At 56.0% G+C, this 15,497-nt stretch overlaps 1 protein-coding gene across 3 annotated transcripts in view; it reads right to left on the bottom strand.

Annotated features, from left to right (window-relative positions):
* Positions 1-1,481: 1,481 nt before the first annotated feature.
* SHROOM2 (shroom family member 2) overlaps positions 1,482-15,497 on the bottom strand; it is a gene marked incomplete at its 5' end in the record, with an annotated part of 94,188 nt that continues 80,172 nt past the window's right edge. For 2 of the 3 annotated variants that reach the window (XM_081080914.1, XM_081080915.1), the window contains 5 exons: positions 1,482-4,048; positions 5,558-5,830; positions 7,252-7,423; positions 8,816-9,328; positions 12,222-12,902. In XM_081080914.1, the coding sequence (XP_080937040.1) occupies positions 3,782-4,048; positions 5,558-5,830; positions 7,252-7,423; positions 8,816-9,328; positions 12,222-12,902 (1,906 nt within the window). In that variant the 3' untranslated portion in view covers positions 1,482-3,781. Of the gene's footprint in view, positions 4,049-5,557; positions 5,831-7,251; positions 7,424-8,815; positions 9,329-12,221; positions 12,903-15,497 lie in introns of those variants that run through there. The other variant, XM_081080916.1, reaches the window with a different exon arrangement.

Genomic DNA, 15,497 nt, shown 5'->3' with positions numbered 1-15,497 from the left:
ATTCCACCCCCGTTGTCCTGGCCAGCAGGGTTCTGTTGCCGGGTGCGGAACACATGGCAGCATCCAATCCCCACTGACCACCAGGCTTTCTCTGTTCCTCCTCATACACCCTCCCTACCCGCTTCCTGGGCAGGCTGCGCTCACTGCGGACCATGGAGTCCTGAAGGTCTGCTTGACAGCAGCCGGGTGTCCTAACCACTCCCTCTCCCATCCTCTGGAAATGGTCTCTCACACCACCCGATGAAATGACCGTGCAAACAGCAATGACACCGGATAGCATGGCTCAGTGCATAGAGCGTCGGCCTGCGGACTGAAGGGTCCCGGGTTCGATTCCCGTCAAGGGCATGTACTGGGTTGTAGGCTCCTCCCCAGCCCAGTCCCTGGTTGGGGCTCATGCAGGAGGCAACCAATTGATGTGTTTCTCTCACATCGACGTTTCTCTCTGTAGCTGCCTCTCTCTTCCACTCTCTCTAAAATCAATGGAAAAATATCCTCCGGTGAGAATTCAAATAAACAAATAGCAATGAGAACACATCCGAGTCAGCGTCAGCAGCAGTGGTAATGCACGGGCGAGGTTGTTATCAAAGCCCAGTGATAGCCAGCACGTTAGGACAGACCCTGGAGCTGTGGGCAATGACCTTCCCGCTGCACCTCGGGTGACAGCATCGTGAACGTGGCGCCCATGAGCAAGATGCAGTGGAAGGTGAAGGTCTCTACTGACTGGGAGAAGCTGGCCAGCTAAGGGGGAGCTTGTCAGATGGGGCTGCTGTGAGGAATGAGGCTGCCAAAAGGCACATGGGAATCGGGAGGGGGGGGGTCTGCCGGCCCACACTTAGGACCAAATTTCATGTGGGAGTCAAGTTCCGCAGGAACCTCTGCTTAGTTCCTGTGAGAAGGAACTTATTCCAGCAAGTGGGCCTGTGTGCAAGGATGCGCACAGGAACACACCGCATGGACTTCATACCTGAGCTACCACGGGACAAGTGAAATCATCCTATCACCCCATGTAGAGAACACAGTCAGTAAACCATTGTGTCCTTACAGTGGACTATTACCCAGAAAGCCAACCTTATGCTGAAGAATAATTGGTGGGGGAGGGAAGTTCCCAACGTTAAGTAAAAAGCAGGTTTCAAAAAAATGTGGCTCAGTGGTTGAGCGTGGACCTAGGAGCCAGAAAGTTGAGGTTTGATTCCCGGTTAGGGCACGTGACCAGTTCCTCAGTAGTTACAGCATAGGCCTGAGCACAGAAGGGTCATGAGTTCGATTCCCCATCCAGGGCACATACCTGGGTTGCAGGCTCAATTCCCGGTCCCTGTTAGTCAGTGCAACCAATCGATGTGTTTCTCTTACATCAATGTTTCTCTCTCTCCCTCCCCGCCTTCCCATCTCTCCACAAATCAATGGAAAAAATATCCCCGGGAGAGGATTCACAAAGAATGAAAACAAAAGTTGTGATAAAATAGGTAAATCAAAGACAGGCTCCATGCACTCAAAGACACTATTTTATTTCATCAAAGTCAGGCAGGATGATCTGTTGAGAGGTAAGTGGTCAGCTTTGAGCATGAATCCGCACACATTTCCACAGTGAACTGCAGGCAATAGCCTGGCTAAAGTCGCGCGATTCAGGGGATTCCACGGCTGAGCTTCCCAGAGCGTCCGGAACAGCCACCACCCGCGCAGAGGCAGACGTTAGCACCAGATTGTTATTATCTGCACTGATGTCACTATATACAAAGGTATGTACACGGACTCCTGGATCTTTGGGTCCCGCCAAGCAGACACTGAAGAGGCAGGCGGGGACTGGACAGGACGGTGTGGGCACAGGGGCTTCGCTAAAAGGGAATTGCACTACATATTCCCACGGAGAAGGAAGTCCTCAAAGACATCAAAAGGCACAGACACAACACTTTCTAGATTCACATTTACATACATAGCATCACAACGGCCACAACACTGTATCGGAGGGGCAAGCATCACAGGTAAAAGCTTTGTCTAAATTAAAAAGCAAACACACGGAATGGCCGTGGTCCCCCCGAGGGAGGACCACGGGGGCCCACGAGCAGCCAGCCGGACCTTCTCCGACGTGGCCACTTTTCACCGCAAGTGCTAAGATTCCCACGTCACAGCTTAACTAACAGCAGTGAACACGCCTGAAAGTGGCCAAAAGGAGCAGTGACGCCTGCGCGCCTGAAGCTGGCCCATGCGGACCCTCCACCGCGGCCCGGGAGCCTGGCTCGCCGCCTCCGGCTCAGGAAGCGTGGACCGTGGTCCTAAGACACTGGTGGGTGTGTGGTTTGGTTAGGTGGCAGTCACTGCTGACAGAGAGGTCTCCCCACCCGCTGGAAAACTTCTTGTATAGGGAATAAGGGGAAACGGGATTCAAATAACCCCTCCATCCAACAAGTGTCCATGCTACCCTGACATGAACTCATCCAAGGGGTTCCCCACCATTAAGCACGCGCTGCATCAGCTGAGCATCTGAGAAGAAACATACCGGCTCCACAGTGATTTAGGTAAAAATAAGTTACCACCCAGCCATTGGCGGTTGACCATCTTTCTCCTACGCTCACTTGCCACGCATATGTCCTCTTTGGTGAAATCTTTTGCCCCTGTTTCAGCTGGGCTGTTGGTTTTCTTGCGGTTGAGTTGTACAGAATTCTTTATATATTCTGGAGATGATTCCTTTGTCACATATGTGATTTGCAGACCATTTCTCCCAGCCTGACTTGTCAACTGCAAATTGACACCATGACAGTGTTTGTTTTTTAAGTGAATAGACTCTTCAGAATCTTGCAATGTCAACCAATAAAAAGGGCCCGGGATCCGTTCACTCTGTGGCAAAGTTGCAGAGGGACCCCCGGAAGTCCGGAGGCGGGCTCTTAGGAAACGGAATGGGCCTTCAGGGCATACTGACAGGTTGAAAGAGGCAAAAAGAGAAAAGCGGCCAATTACCATTAATGACCATATGGGCACGACACAAATGCTCTGGGGAGAGAGTAATTTAGGAACGATCCACTGGTCTCGGGAAACACCTAGCAAGCACAGGACTACCGCACACACCCTTTACCAGGTATTTCATGTTGCGGAACACGCCTGACCCGCGCCGCCGGGTGGGACGGACTGAAGCTGTCCGCTTGGTGCGTGGGTTTGAAGGCATGCACACGACTCGAGTGGCGCTTTTAGAATGAGCGACCCAACACACAGGCTATGCATTTCACAGTTGGTTTCTAACCACTTGGAAACTACTATGTTAATAAATTATCACCGTCTTCATCATCACAGGCTTGTGCTGGGTCAGAGAGCACATTATATGAGACAGTGAACGCTAACAGCATGGGATGGACACGCATAAAACGTGGCAGGCCACGCCCCGCGTGGATCAAAGGAGAAAATGTGCGCCAGGTGGCCCCTCCTGTGCACTGTGGGCACTCGCTGAGCTCTGCCCAAGCGGCTGGTTTGGCAGCGGAAGACACAGGAAGCCAGAGCGACCGCCGCCAAGGGGCCCTCGCGTGCAGCACGGGACAGAGCCTGTGGTCTCCGTGGCAGAAGCTCGCCAGCCAGCAGGGCCCGTGCCCCGTGGGGCTCCTTGTAAAGGACAACACCCCACGGGGCGCCGCTCTGCTCAGCATCCACGCCCAATGCATCACCCCAGACAAACACGAGTTATCGCTTTTCTAACAGCCACGTCACTACGAGAGGGTTCTCACTACGGGACATCCATCCAGGCTGGGGCCCGCTGCCCGGGGCGGGGCGCAGGCCGGCTCCGCCCCCAGGAGGCTGCTCATTTGCTCCTCTCGGGCTGCAGGCTGTCCACCAGGCACTTGAGCTGCTCCTCGCCCAGGTGGATCTTGTCCTCCAGCTCCCGCTGCTCGATGATGAGGGCCGACTTCATCTTGACGAAGTACTCGTAGTCGGCCAGGCTCTCGTCGCTCAGGTAGCTGGCCAGGATGTCGAACACCACGCGCTCCCGGCGGTCCAGGTTCTCCTTGAGCTCCTTGGCGTCCTCGTGTTGCTGAACGAGGACCCGCTGCTTCTCGAGCAGTGATTGCTGTGGAGAGGTTGGGGGGGGCAGGGGAGGAGAAAGAGAGAGAAAGAGAGAGAGAGAGACAGAGAGAGAGAGAAGCCAGTGAGGATCAGGGCGGAAGCGATACAGCCCTGATAGGACAGCACTGAGTCCTGAGAGTGTGGGCGCAAGCACTCGTGGCTGTGGCACACCCCACCCCCGTCGGTGCGAGGGCATCTCGCACCTCCAGTGCCGCGCATGGGCCTGGACTGCTAACAGAGGCAGCCAAGGTGACCCCAGCGTGACCAAGGGACTGAAAGCGACAGAATGCTGGGATGCTCAAAAGGTGCCAAGGCCCAAGCCAGCATGGCTTAGTGGTTGAGCGTTGACCCCATGAACCAGGAGGTCAGGGTTCGATTCCCGGTCAGGGCACATGCCCGGGTTGCAGGCTCGAGCCCCAGTGTGGGGCGTGCGGGGTGAGGCTGCACTTTGCAAAAATGCCGACGCACAGAAGAGCTCGGAGATGAGGAACTGAGCTTCGGCGCAGCTGCAAACAGCCTGCTCCTAGCGTGCGGCTTGGGGAAGCGCCCACCGCGGGCCCGCGCACCTCGCCCACCTCGCTGGGCCACCAGCCCCAGGCGCTTGCCAAACAAAGCCACCGTGCACTCGGGTGGAAAGAGGCAAGGCAAAGCCAGTGGGTTCCAAACCGAAAGGGAAGCGAATCGTAACCGATTCTATACATTTGGTTCAGGCTCAAAGCAGTCGGGCTCAAAGCTGCTGAGATGGGGGCAGGATCCCCGCCTCTGTTCGCGTGTTCATTTTCTACCTGGAAACATGAAGGCGCCTTCTACAACCTGGCGCCTCGCCTTTTACCGCATTAGCGTGTCTGCCTCTGAAAGCTTGGGCTTCCCCAGGCCTGACACGAGGTTCTCACCCACCACCAGCTACGCTGAGACCTGGTCATGGAGCGGCGCCGGATGAGGGGAGGAGAGCCCTAGCCGGTGTGGCTCACTGGATAGAGCGTCGGCCTGCAGACCAAAGAGTCCGGGTTCAATTCCAGTCAAGGGCATGTACCTCAGTTGCAGGCTCCTCCCCGGCCCGGGCCCTGGTCAGGGCTCATCCAGGAGGCAACCAATCCATGTGTTTCTCTCACATCAATGTTTCTCTCTGTCTTTCCCTCTCTCTCCCACTCTCCCTAAAAATCAATGGAAAAATATCCCCAGGTGAGGGTTTTAAAAGATTAAAAAAAAAAAAAAGAATGAGGATGGGGAGCTGCCTCAGCCATGCACAGCCGAGGGGTAACGGCCGCCCCCCGCTCCGCACCTCTCTAAGGGGCCTCAGGATGCTGGGCACGGTGCAGCCTGGTCCCCAGGAGGGCCACGCCATCCCTCCATTACACGAGGAGAGCGCCTCCCGCACTCAATAGCATCTTGCAGCACGAGGTGGACAGGCGCTGTGTGAGCTTTTGAGGTATTCACTCAACTCCCCAAGGAGCACCTCCCCGCGGGTCCTCCCCCAGCCCCCAGATTTCCAGGTCACATGCGTCCTACATACCCGATCGCCAGGAGAAGCGCTGTCGTCCAAGTTGTTGAGGGCGTTTTCCACGCGGGCCAGGCGCCCCGACAGGGACAGCAGGAGGTTCACCACCTTGTCCAGGTCCCCGATGAACATGCGGAACTTGTCAAACTCGTTCGGCTTGCACACGTCCTTGACGATGGCCTCCACCTCGTCCCCAAGGGCGCTGTTGGCCTGGATGTCCTCCAGCAGGCTCTCCCGCGCGCCCCGCAGCACCTGCAGCTTGCGGCCGATGCTGTCGATGAGCTCCTGCTGCGGGGCACAGGGCGGCACGCAGACAGGGTCAGGGGTGCGCCACCTGGGCCGCCCGCTGCTGCAGGGGCACCGCGGGGCCTCCGCACACGGAAGTCAGCCCCACCAGGCGCAAGTTCATTTTGCATCATCAAATAATAGAGCAGCCCTGGCCGGTGTGCTCAATGGTTAGGGTATTGGCCTGCGCATCACAGATTTGATTCCCAGTCAAGGGCACATACCTGGGTTTCAGGTTCATTCTCTAGACTCGGTTGGGGCGGGTACAGGAGGCAACCAATTGATGTGTCTCTCTCACATCGATGTTTCTCTCCCCCCTCTCTCTCACCCTCTCTTCTACTCTCTCTAAAAACCAATAAAAAAAATCAATAAAAAAATATCCTCGTATGAGGATTAACAAAAAAATACTACTACTACTACTACTACTACTACTAGTAATAATAATAATAATAATAACAATAAAAAGAGTTGGCAAACTTGTTCTGCAAAGGGCCAGATGGTAAATATTTCAGACTTTACTGGCCACGTGGCTACTGTTTCCAGGGCGCAGCTCTGCTGCTGTCGTGCGAGAGCCACCAGCCCACATGCACAGGAAGGGATGGGGTTGTTTCATGCCACTTTACTGATACGCAGGTGGTGGGCCAGGCTGGGCCGCGCGTGTCTTTGTCTATGTGCTGGCTGCCTTTGCACTTGGCCTCAGAGAACATGAGCTCCCACAGAAGGTGCTCTATTCGCTCTGTCCACGGCCACACCCCCAAGTGCCAGGCGAGGGAGCCTTGGAGTTGATCCAATGATACTGTTTGCTTGCGCAAGCACTGCCCAGCCCACTGCTGGAGTTGGGACCATCTGCTTGCAGACATGCGAACTTGATATTTAGAGAGGACATGGGGTTCTCTGAAGGGTACACCATTATTTCCCTGGATTTTCACCAGGATAAAAGGGACATATCAGTTGAACTTAAATAAGCCTGGCTGGTGTGGCTCAGTGGTTGAGCATGGACCCATGAACCCAGAGGTCACAATTCAATTCCTGGTCAGGGCACACGCCCGGGTATCGGGCTTGATCCCCAGTAGGGGGCGTGCAGGAGGCAGCCGATCAGTGTTTCTATCTCTCTATTCCTCTTCTTTCCTCTCTAAAGACAATAAAAACATATTAAAAAAGAAAAGAAAGAGAATGGTGCCCTCTTAGCTAGTTTGACAGTGGATCTCATTACAAAAAGGTGGCAAAGATCCTGGTGGAAAGGCCCCATCTTAGAACAGGACGTTTAACCACAGGGCTTAATACGACTGCCCCAAACGCCACTGCCCTGCACAGAAGCCAAGCACAAATGCCCCACACGTGGTGCAGGGCTCCTGGGGGATGCAGACGGGTGTGCCCCCGCCTGCCTCTGCGCGCACCGCCATGGGGAACCCAGGCTGTCCTACCTTCTTCACAGATAGGTCGTGGTCCAGGTCACTCCCCGAGTCCTCCTCGGGCTCCTGCTGCTCCTGCAGGTCCTTCATCTTAATCAGCAGCTCCGCCTTGGGGGCCGATGTGCTGTAGTACGCGGAATTGGTGGCCAGGGACATGGCTGAAGGCACGCTGGGCTCCTCTCTCCTGTAAAAACGCCAGAACCTCAATTATCTGCGATCATGGGCACCAACCCACAGTCACCCGGCAACCGGGGCTGCGACAAATGATGGCGCCCTCGGAAGGACACTAGCCAGGGAGACAGGCAGCAAAAGAAGGACAAGGCAAGGTCAGGACTGAAGATACCTTGCCAGATGGATATTCATCAAGGTTAAGGGGCAGGGTTTCTAAAAAGCGGGGGTGGGGGGAAGAGGCTGCAATAAGTAAGGATGTCTAAAGTCTCCACCCGGGCTCTAGCCAGTGTGGCTCAGTGGATAGAGGGTCCTGGGACCAAAGGGTCCTGGGTTTAATTGCAGTCAAGGTCATGTACTTGGTTGAAGGCTCCTCCCCGGCCCGGGGCCCTGGTCAGGGCGTGTGCAGGAGGCAACCCATCAATGTGTCTCTCTCACATCGATGTTTCTCTCTGTCTTTCCCTCTCTCTTCCATTCGCCCTAAAAATCAATGGAAAAATATCCTCGGGGGATAAAAAAATAATAATAAAAATAAAAGTCTCTGCCCGGGACAGAAGAGTGCAGGCAGTTTCCCCCGGCAGTGTCGGAGGTGTATGAGGACGACGTGAGTGCCACTTCTAGGAGAGGCAACCTCACCCTGGCCAGGTGCTCAGCTGGTTAGAGCATCGTCCCCAAACACCAAGAGTGCGGGGTCCATCCCCAGTCAGGGCACGGACAAGAGTCCACTAATGAATGTATAAATAAGCAGAACAACGGATCCATGTCCCCCTCTCCCCCTTCCTCTCTCTAAAGTGAATCAATAAATCATGTGATGCCCTGCCCCGGCACTGCAGCCTACTGTTGCGAAAGGATGATCGTGGAGCCTGGCTGGTGTGGCTCAGTGGTGGAGCGTCAACCCATGCATCCAAAGGTCCCTGGTTCGATTCCTGGGCAGGGCACAGCCCTTGGTTTCAGGCTCCATTCCTAGTATGGAGCGTGCAGGAGGCAGCCGATTGATGCCTCTCTCATCACTGATATTTCTATCTCTCTCTCCCTCTCCCTTCCTCTCTGAAATCAATAAAAATATAATCAAAAAACAAACAAAAACCGTGTGCGGCCCTAGTCAGTGTGGCCCAGTGGTTGGAGAGTCGGCCCTCAGACTGAAGGGTTCCCAGGTCAATTCCGGTCAAGGGCACATGCTTTGGTTGCAGGTTCAATCCCCGACCCCAGTTGGGGTGCATGCGGGAGGCAACAATCGATGTGTCTCTCTCACATTAACGTTTCTGTTTCTGTCTCTTTCCCTCCCTCTCTCTCTAAAAAATCAATTGGAAAAAACTATCCTCAGGCGAGGATTAATTTATGTACATACACAGACGCCCCTGGCCCTTTGTAACCCACGAGACCCCGTAGACGCACAGCGGGCACTCACTTGTCCTCCGCGGCCCTGGGAGAGGGGACCTTGGGCAGCAGCTTCCGGCGCTGCTGCGCTTCCTCCAGGAGCTGCTGGTCCTTGGGGAAGATGCCCTCCATCAGGTCCATGGTGGTCCTGACCTTCACGCTGGGGTCCAGGATGTCCGCCAGGGACCTGTCCTTGCACACGATCTCCCGTGCCAGCTCCTCCGACTTCAGGTCCTCGGCGGTCCTCTCCCTGGCCTTCCCGTAGCTGAGCGCAGGGGGGGAGGCCCGGCCGTCGGGGGCGGCAGGAGGCTGGGCCCGGGGCTGGGGCTCGGTGCCCGGGCGGCTGTACAGGCAGAAGCGGGAGTAGGACTGCTCCGACGTGCTCAGCGTCTTGATCTGGTCTCTCTCCAGCCCGCTGGGCAGCGCGGGCGGCTCGGCAGCGCGGGCCAGGCCCTGGCGGCTCTCCCTCTCGGGCTGGCTCTCCGAGTGCACGATCTTGATGGGCACCATCTTCACCGTGGTGTTGTCGATCACCCGCTCGATTCTGCCAACAGAAGAGCCGGGCGATGAAAGGCAAGGCGCGCCCGGGCCGGCTGGTGCCACTCGGCGCCTGCATGCCGCCACCCAGCACTTGAAGCCACCCTTCGCGCGGCTGGCATACCAGGGAGCTGAGGGCCTGGCACCAAACGGGCGCACTGCTCCCCTGTTATCTGGACTGAGTCACTAAGCACACACTTTGCTTTTGTTTTGTTTTTGAATCCTCACCCGAGGATATTTTTCCATTGGTTTTTAGAGAGAGCGGAAGAGAGAGGAAAAGACAGAGAGAAACATCGATGTGAGAGACACACATCCATTGGTTGCCTCCTGCATGACCCCGACCAGGGCCTGGGCCAGGGAGGAGCCTGCAACTAAGGTACCTGCCCTTGACTGGAATCGAACCCGGGACCCTTCAGTCCACAGGCCGATGCTCTATCCACTGAGCCAAACCGGCTAGGGCCACACTTTTCCTTTTAAAAAACAGTTTCTTGGTACAAGAAGCTGGACAGCACCTGGAATCCCTACAGGAAAGAGACAGAAAATCGAAAGAAAGAGCCTGGACAACAGAACGGGGCTGAGTCCAGGACACCCCAAATGCTGGCTGGTGCCCTGGGCTGCGCCTCACAGGACCACGCCCCGAGGGACCCTGCGAGAGGGGCCACCAGGACCAACGTGCTCCAAGTCTTTTCACAGGACCTATCGGAGACAGAGCGCCACTGCCTGGTGCCCAGGAAGGAAGGGAAAATCCAGCCCAAGTCACAACCTCGGGCCGGCTCTCCGAGTGCACGATCTTGATGGGCACCATCTTCAACTAACTCGGTGGCTTAACGTCAGATCTGCAACGTGAGCCTAACAGAGCTGACTCTATGGCAGCCGTGGGCAAACTACGGCCTGCGGGCCGGATCCGGCCCGTTTGAAATGAATAAAACTAAAAAAAAAAAAAAAGACCGTACCCTTTTATGTAATGATGTTTACTTTGAATTTATATTAGTTCACACAAACACTCCATCCATGCTTTTGTTCCGGCCCTCCGGTCCAGTTTAAGAACCCATTGTGGCCCTCGAGTCAAAAAGTTTGCCGACCCCTGCTCTATGGAGTACGTACGGGGTGCTGCGCGCCCCACATCACCTGCTGTCGCACCCTGTCCCTGGGGCTGGGAGCACAGGAGGGATCTCTCCCGCTCATAGGGTGTGGTGTGCAGGCTGACAAGAAACAGCTGTGCATTTCCTTCCCGTGTAGTGGAAACCACGAGGAGCAGATGTGTTTAATCTAGGGGTTCGCAGATGGTCCCCATAATGCTGCCTTCGTGAGTAGATTTTAAAAGGCTAGCTGTGCTGCCCTGGCTGACGTGGCTCAGTGGCTGAGCGTCGACCTATGAACCAGGAGGTCACAGTTCGATTCCCGGTCAGGGCACATGCCCTGGTTAGAGCACCAGCCCATGCACCAACGGTTTTGTGTTCGATTCCCGGTCAAGGGCATGTACCTGGGTTGCAGGTTTTATTCCCAGCCGGGTCAGGACACATGCTCCCAGAAGGCAACCAATCCATGTGTCTCTTTCACACTGATGTTTCTCTCCCTTTCTCCTCCTCCCTCCCTCCCCTTCACTCTAAAAATCAATGGAAAAAATATTCACAAAAAATAAAACAAAACAAAAAGATCTAGACAAAAAGGGGTACGGACATAGTGGACATTACGAAAAACACCAATTTCAACCAAAGGTCTCATGTCAGGGTTACACTGGGTTATGATCACAATCAGAAAGCGCTTAGAAATAAACACAGCCCTTGTCCCTCGGTGCCTGCGGCTATCGCACATATAAGGTTTGGGGCTTGGAGGAAGGGGCTGAGGGTGTTCTACTCCCTCCTTCACAGCAGCTCCCCAACCAGTTAGAAATCCAGGGACCGCAGGAGCTCTGGGCCCCTCCGTGCTATTTCCAGACCAAGGGAAAGTCCGACTTCTGGGGCAGAGCAAGGCACTGGTCATACACCGCACAGAGAGGGCGCGCACCGGGCAGGGAGAGCAAGCACTGGGCAGGGAGGGTATGCACTGGGCAGGGAGGGCAGGCATTGGGCAGGGAGGGCAGGCATTGGGCAGGGAGGGCAGGCATTGGGCAGGGAGGGCGCTCACTAGGCAGGGAGGGCAGGCATTGGGCAGGGAGGGCGCTCACTAGGCAGGGAGGGCAGGCATTGGGCAGGGAGGGCGCACACTGAGCAGGGAGGGCAGGCACTGGGCAGGGAGGGCAGGCATTGGGCAGGGAGGGCGCACACTGAGCAGGGAGGGCAGGCATTGGGCAGGGAGGGCAGGCACTGGGCAGGGAGGGCGCTCACTAGGCAGGGAGGGCAGGCATTGGGCAGGGAGGGCGCTCACTAGGCAGGGAGGGCAGGCATTGGGCAGGGAGGGCGCTCACTAGGCAGGGAGGGCAGGCATTGGGCAGGGAGGGCGCACACTGAGCAGGGAGGGCGCACACTGGCAGGGAGGGCAGGCATTGGGCAGGGAGGGCGCACACTGAGCAGGGAGGGCAGGCACTGGGCAGGGAGGGCAGGCACTGGGCAGGGAGGGCAGGCATTGGGCAGGGAGGGCAGGCACTGGGCAGGGAGGGTGCACATTGGGCAGGGAGGGCAGGCATTGGGCAGGGAGGGCGCACATTGGGCAGGGAGGGCAGGCATTGGGCAGGGAGGGCAGGCATTGGGCAGGGAGGGCGCACATTGGGCAGGGAGGGCAGGCATTGGGCAGGGAGGGCGCACATTGGGCAGGGAGGGCAGGCATTGGGCAGGGAGGGCAGGCATTGGGCAGGGAGGGCCCTGCGCACCGGGCAGGGAGGGTGCACGAAAAACCTCCCACAGGCGGAAGGGAGCCTGTGAAAGGGGAAGAATGCAGAGGCCACCTTCCCAGGGCCCTACCTTGTTGAGCTGTCGTCCTGGATGAGCAGGGGGGGCTTGTCCGTCAGCTTCTGGGGGGCGAACTGAGGAGAAGGGGAGCGCGAGGTCTCCATGGCGGATGTCTGCAGGGGCCGGAACTTGGAAGGCAGCAGGGCTTCTCGCTTCGGACAGGCTGGGTGCTCATCTACACGCTGCCTGTCCTGCTCCCCGGGGGCCTTGGGGCCGTCTGCGGGCTGGGCACCGCTGGGCTTCTCCGCCAAGGCACAGGGGCTGCGTGCGGGAGATGGCGGCGGGGGAAGGGGCCTGCTGGGCACAGCCAGGTGATTGCCCGCAGGGGTGCCCGCGGGGGTGGCACTGGCTGGTCCCCTGAAAGGCCTGGGCTCCCGCCTGGGCGGTGGCGGCCTCTGCGGGGCAGGTCTCTTGGCGAGCGCGGCACTCACAGGCCGAGGGTCCTGCCCCCCGGCGTGCGGGGCCGAGAGGCCGCTCTGCGCCTGTGACCCTGGGCCTGGCGGCGACACTGGGACGGCAGGTGCGTGGTCCTCGGAGTATCTGTAATCACGGGGGAGGGTCCCCGCCCTGCCGCGGCCCTCCTGGGGCACCTCTGGGGCTTCCGGGGCGCGGGATGGCTCAGACCCCTGGGCCGGGTGCTGCAGGCCCCGATGTGCTCCTGGACCGTCTTCCGGACACTGGGCATCTGCTTGTCTAGAGGAAGAACGAATCACAATGAGCAGCCATCCTAGCTGGTTTGGCTCAGTGGATAGAGCGTTGGCCTGCACACTGAAGGGTCCCGGGCTCAATCCCCAGTGTGGGGTGTGCAGGAGGCAGCCGGTCAATGATTCTCTCTCATCACTGATGTTTCTGTCTCTCTCTCCCTCTCCCTTCCTTTAATAAAATATATTTTTAAAATAAATTAAATAATTTGTTAAAAAATAAAATGCCATACCAATAATAATTTATAAAAAAAAAATAAAAATAGCAAGCGATTCCAATGAACACCTTCTTCCCAAACAGGGCTAGACCCAGAGCTTGCGAATCTCCTCGAATCGCTGTAAGGAATTAAACCTGTAGGCATTTTCCCACGCCCATGCCCATCGTGATTCCTAATGCCAGGTCTTGAGTCCAAGCACACACTGGGCACCGTGAGGCCATAGATGGGCACGTCCCACCACAGGGCGGGAGGTATGGAAAACACACGCACACACGTGACATATAGGCTCACGTGCAAGCCCACACAAGCTGCATTTGGGAGCAAAAATCAAAATTTACACAAACGCTTTTAGAAAACAATGTGAAAATTCTCATACACAGGTCTATTCAGAAATATTTATTTCATGCTGCAACAATATTTTTATGTGGCTTATTTCATCCAGGAAATCGCCACATACAAAGAGATAGAACTTTCTAAGACGGGTTGCAAGTGAACTGATTAATAAAGCCTTTCAAATCAGTGGCGTAGTATTAAAAATGAAAAGAAAGACTTGCGTTTGAAAGCTGCAACCATTTGCTGATCTTTTCAAATTCTTACCCATTTCCATATCCATAATCCATTTCCGTCTTCTCATGATATATACATGTATTTACATGCATATACATACACACATAAACATGCCTACAAAACCATGCATACATGCTTCACACACACGTTCATCTGTGCCGCAGCTAAAGCTCAAGGCATTAACAACTATTCCATTTGCAACAAACCAGCCGGCCACACCTTTGCTGACACACTGCCTCTTGCGACCCAACACAGCAATAAAATGAGCCGCGGGATGACTCTCCCAGGAAGCCAAGAGCTGTCCGTTGACGTGACCAGCTCTGCGCTGTTAAAGGAGACCCTGACCAGGGCAGCAAACCGGGAACCAGCGAGTGGAGACCGGTGCCCATCAGACCTGCAACTTATTAACCAGCAGCGGGAGAGGACACGTTTCCCTGACGACCAGCGCCCCTTGTGGCTGAGGGATGAACTGCACCCCAGGACATGCTACTGGGCCTGGGAATTACACATGTTCCAGCCCTGTCTTGGGTGCTAAGTGGCAAGTGTCCTGTCCATGTCCCTCTTGCTATGTCCCCAGGAGAAAGGTCCCTCCAGGTTCAGTGGATGCTTCAGAGCCAGCCGGGGCCGCAGTCCCCACCCTGCACTACGGCAAGTCCAAGGGCAGGACCCTGCTCCCAGCCAGAAACTGGAATTCCTCGCATCTGACAGAGGACAGGTTCGTCCTCTGCTCCCAGGAGGCTGCGGGCACCGCCTCCGCTTAGAAACAAGCTGAGAAAACAGCCGAGTGTAAGACCTTAGTATTAACCTGATGTGGGCAGTCAGATTTTTAAAAAATGGGTAGTAGGTACGCACCAAGACAAACTGGAAGTTATCAAAACAACCTGAACATGGCAATGAGTATTTTAGTAAACAACGCACAGCCAAGCAGCTGTGTGGACAAAATTCAGAATGGCAGTGGTACTGTCCACGCGACAACGCCGTCTGAGGGGCGGCTCTGGCTCTGATGGCCAGCGCGGAGGGAAGGCCCTGCGACCCCCACGTCCCCCTTCACTTAAGGTTTTGTGCCTGCTCAGACAGTCGGGCGCTGGTTGACAGGGAAACGTGTCCTAACTCAAGATGAATCACAAATGCCTGCCCAGCCTTTCATGTCAAAGCCGCAAGGGACCCTGGGAGGTTTTCTTCTGCTAAAACTCTTCCACTCTAGCATCCACTGACCCTCTCGGAGCGCCGGCCCCTGCTACTGCATCAGTACCCAGCACCTCCGGGAAATGGGAGAATGAAAGGCGCTGCCATGTACTGCTCAGGTCTTGGTGCCTTGGCTATTTAGGTCCACATTGGATGCACTTATTCAAAAGCAGCTCTATCTGCAGAGCGCCTTGGACAGGACATGCTGTGAGAGCCACCCAGGCGGGAGAGAACTCGCCTGTGGGAGCCACGCCCCTGGGAAATACTAGTAAATAATGACTCAGCCCAGCGTGGGCCCCTCCCTCTTCCTGATGGGCCTCATGGGCACCCAGGGCAGTGCTGCTGTGGCCACTCCTCCTGCTGGGAGAGCAGTGCCGCCTGCACCCCAGCGCTCACCCTTAGGACAGTGGTTCTCAACCTGCTGGCCCTTTAAATACAGCTCCTCATGTTGTTACCCAACCATAAAATTATTTTCGTTGCTACTTCCTAACTGTCATGTTGCTACTGTTATGAATCGTAATGAAAATATCTGATCTGCAGGATGGTCTTAGGCGACCCCTGTGAAAGGGTCATTCGACCGCCAACGGGGTCGCGACCCACAGGTTGAGAACCGCTGC

This window comes from Myotis nattereri, assembly GCF_964212035.1.
Source record: "Myotis nattereri genome assembly, chromosome: X".
NCBI lineage: Eukaryota > Metazoa > Chordata > Mammalia > Chiroptera > Vespertilionidae > Myotis > Myotis nattereri.
This window is presented reverse-complemented; position numbering and strand designations above follow the sequence as displayed.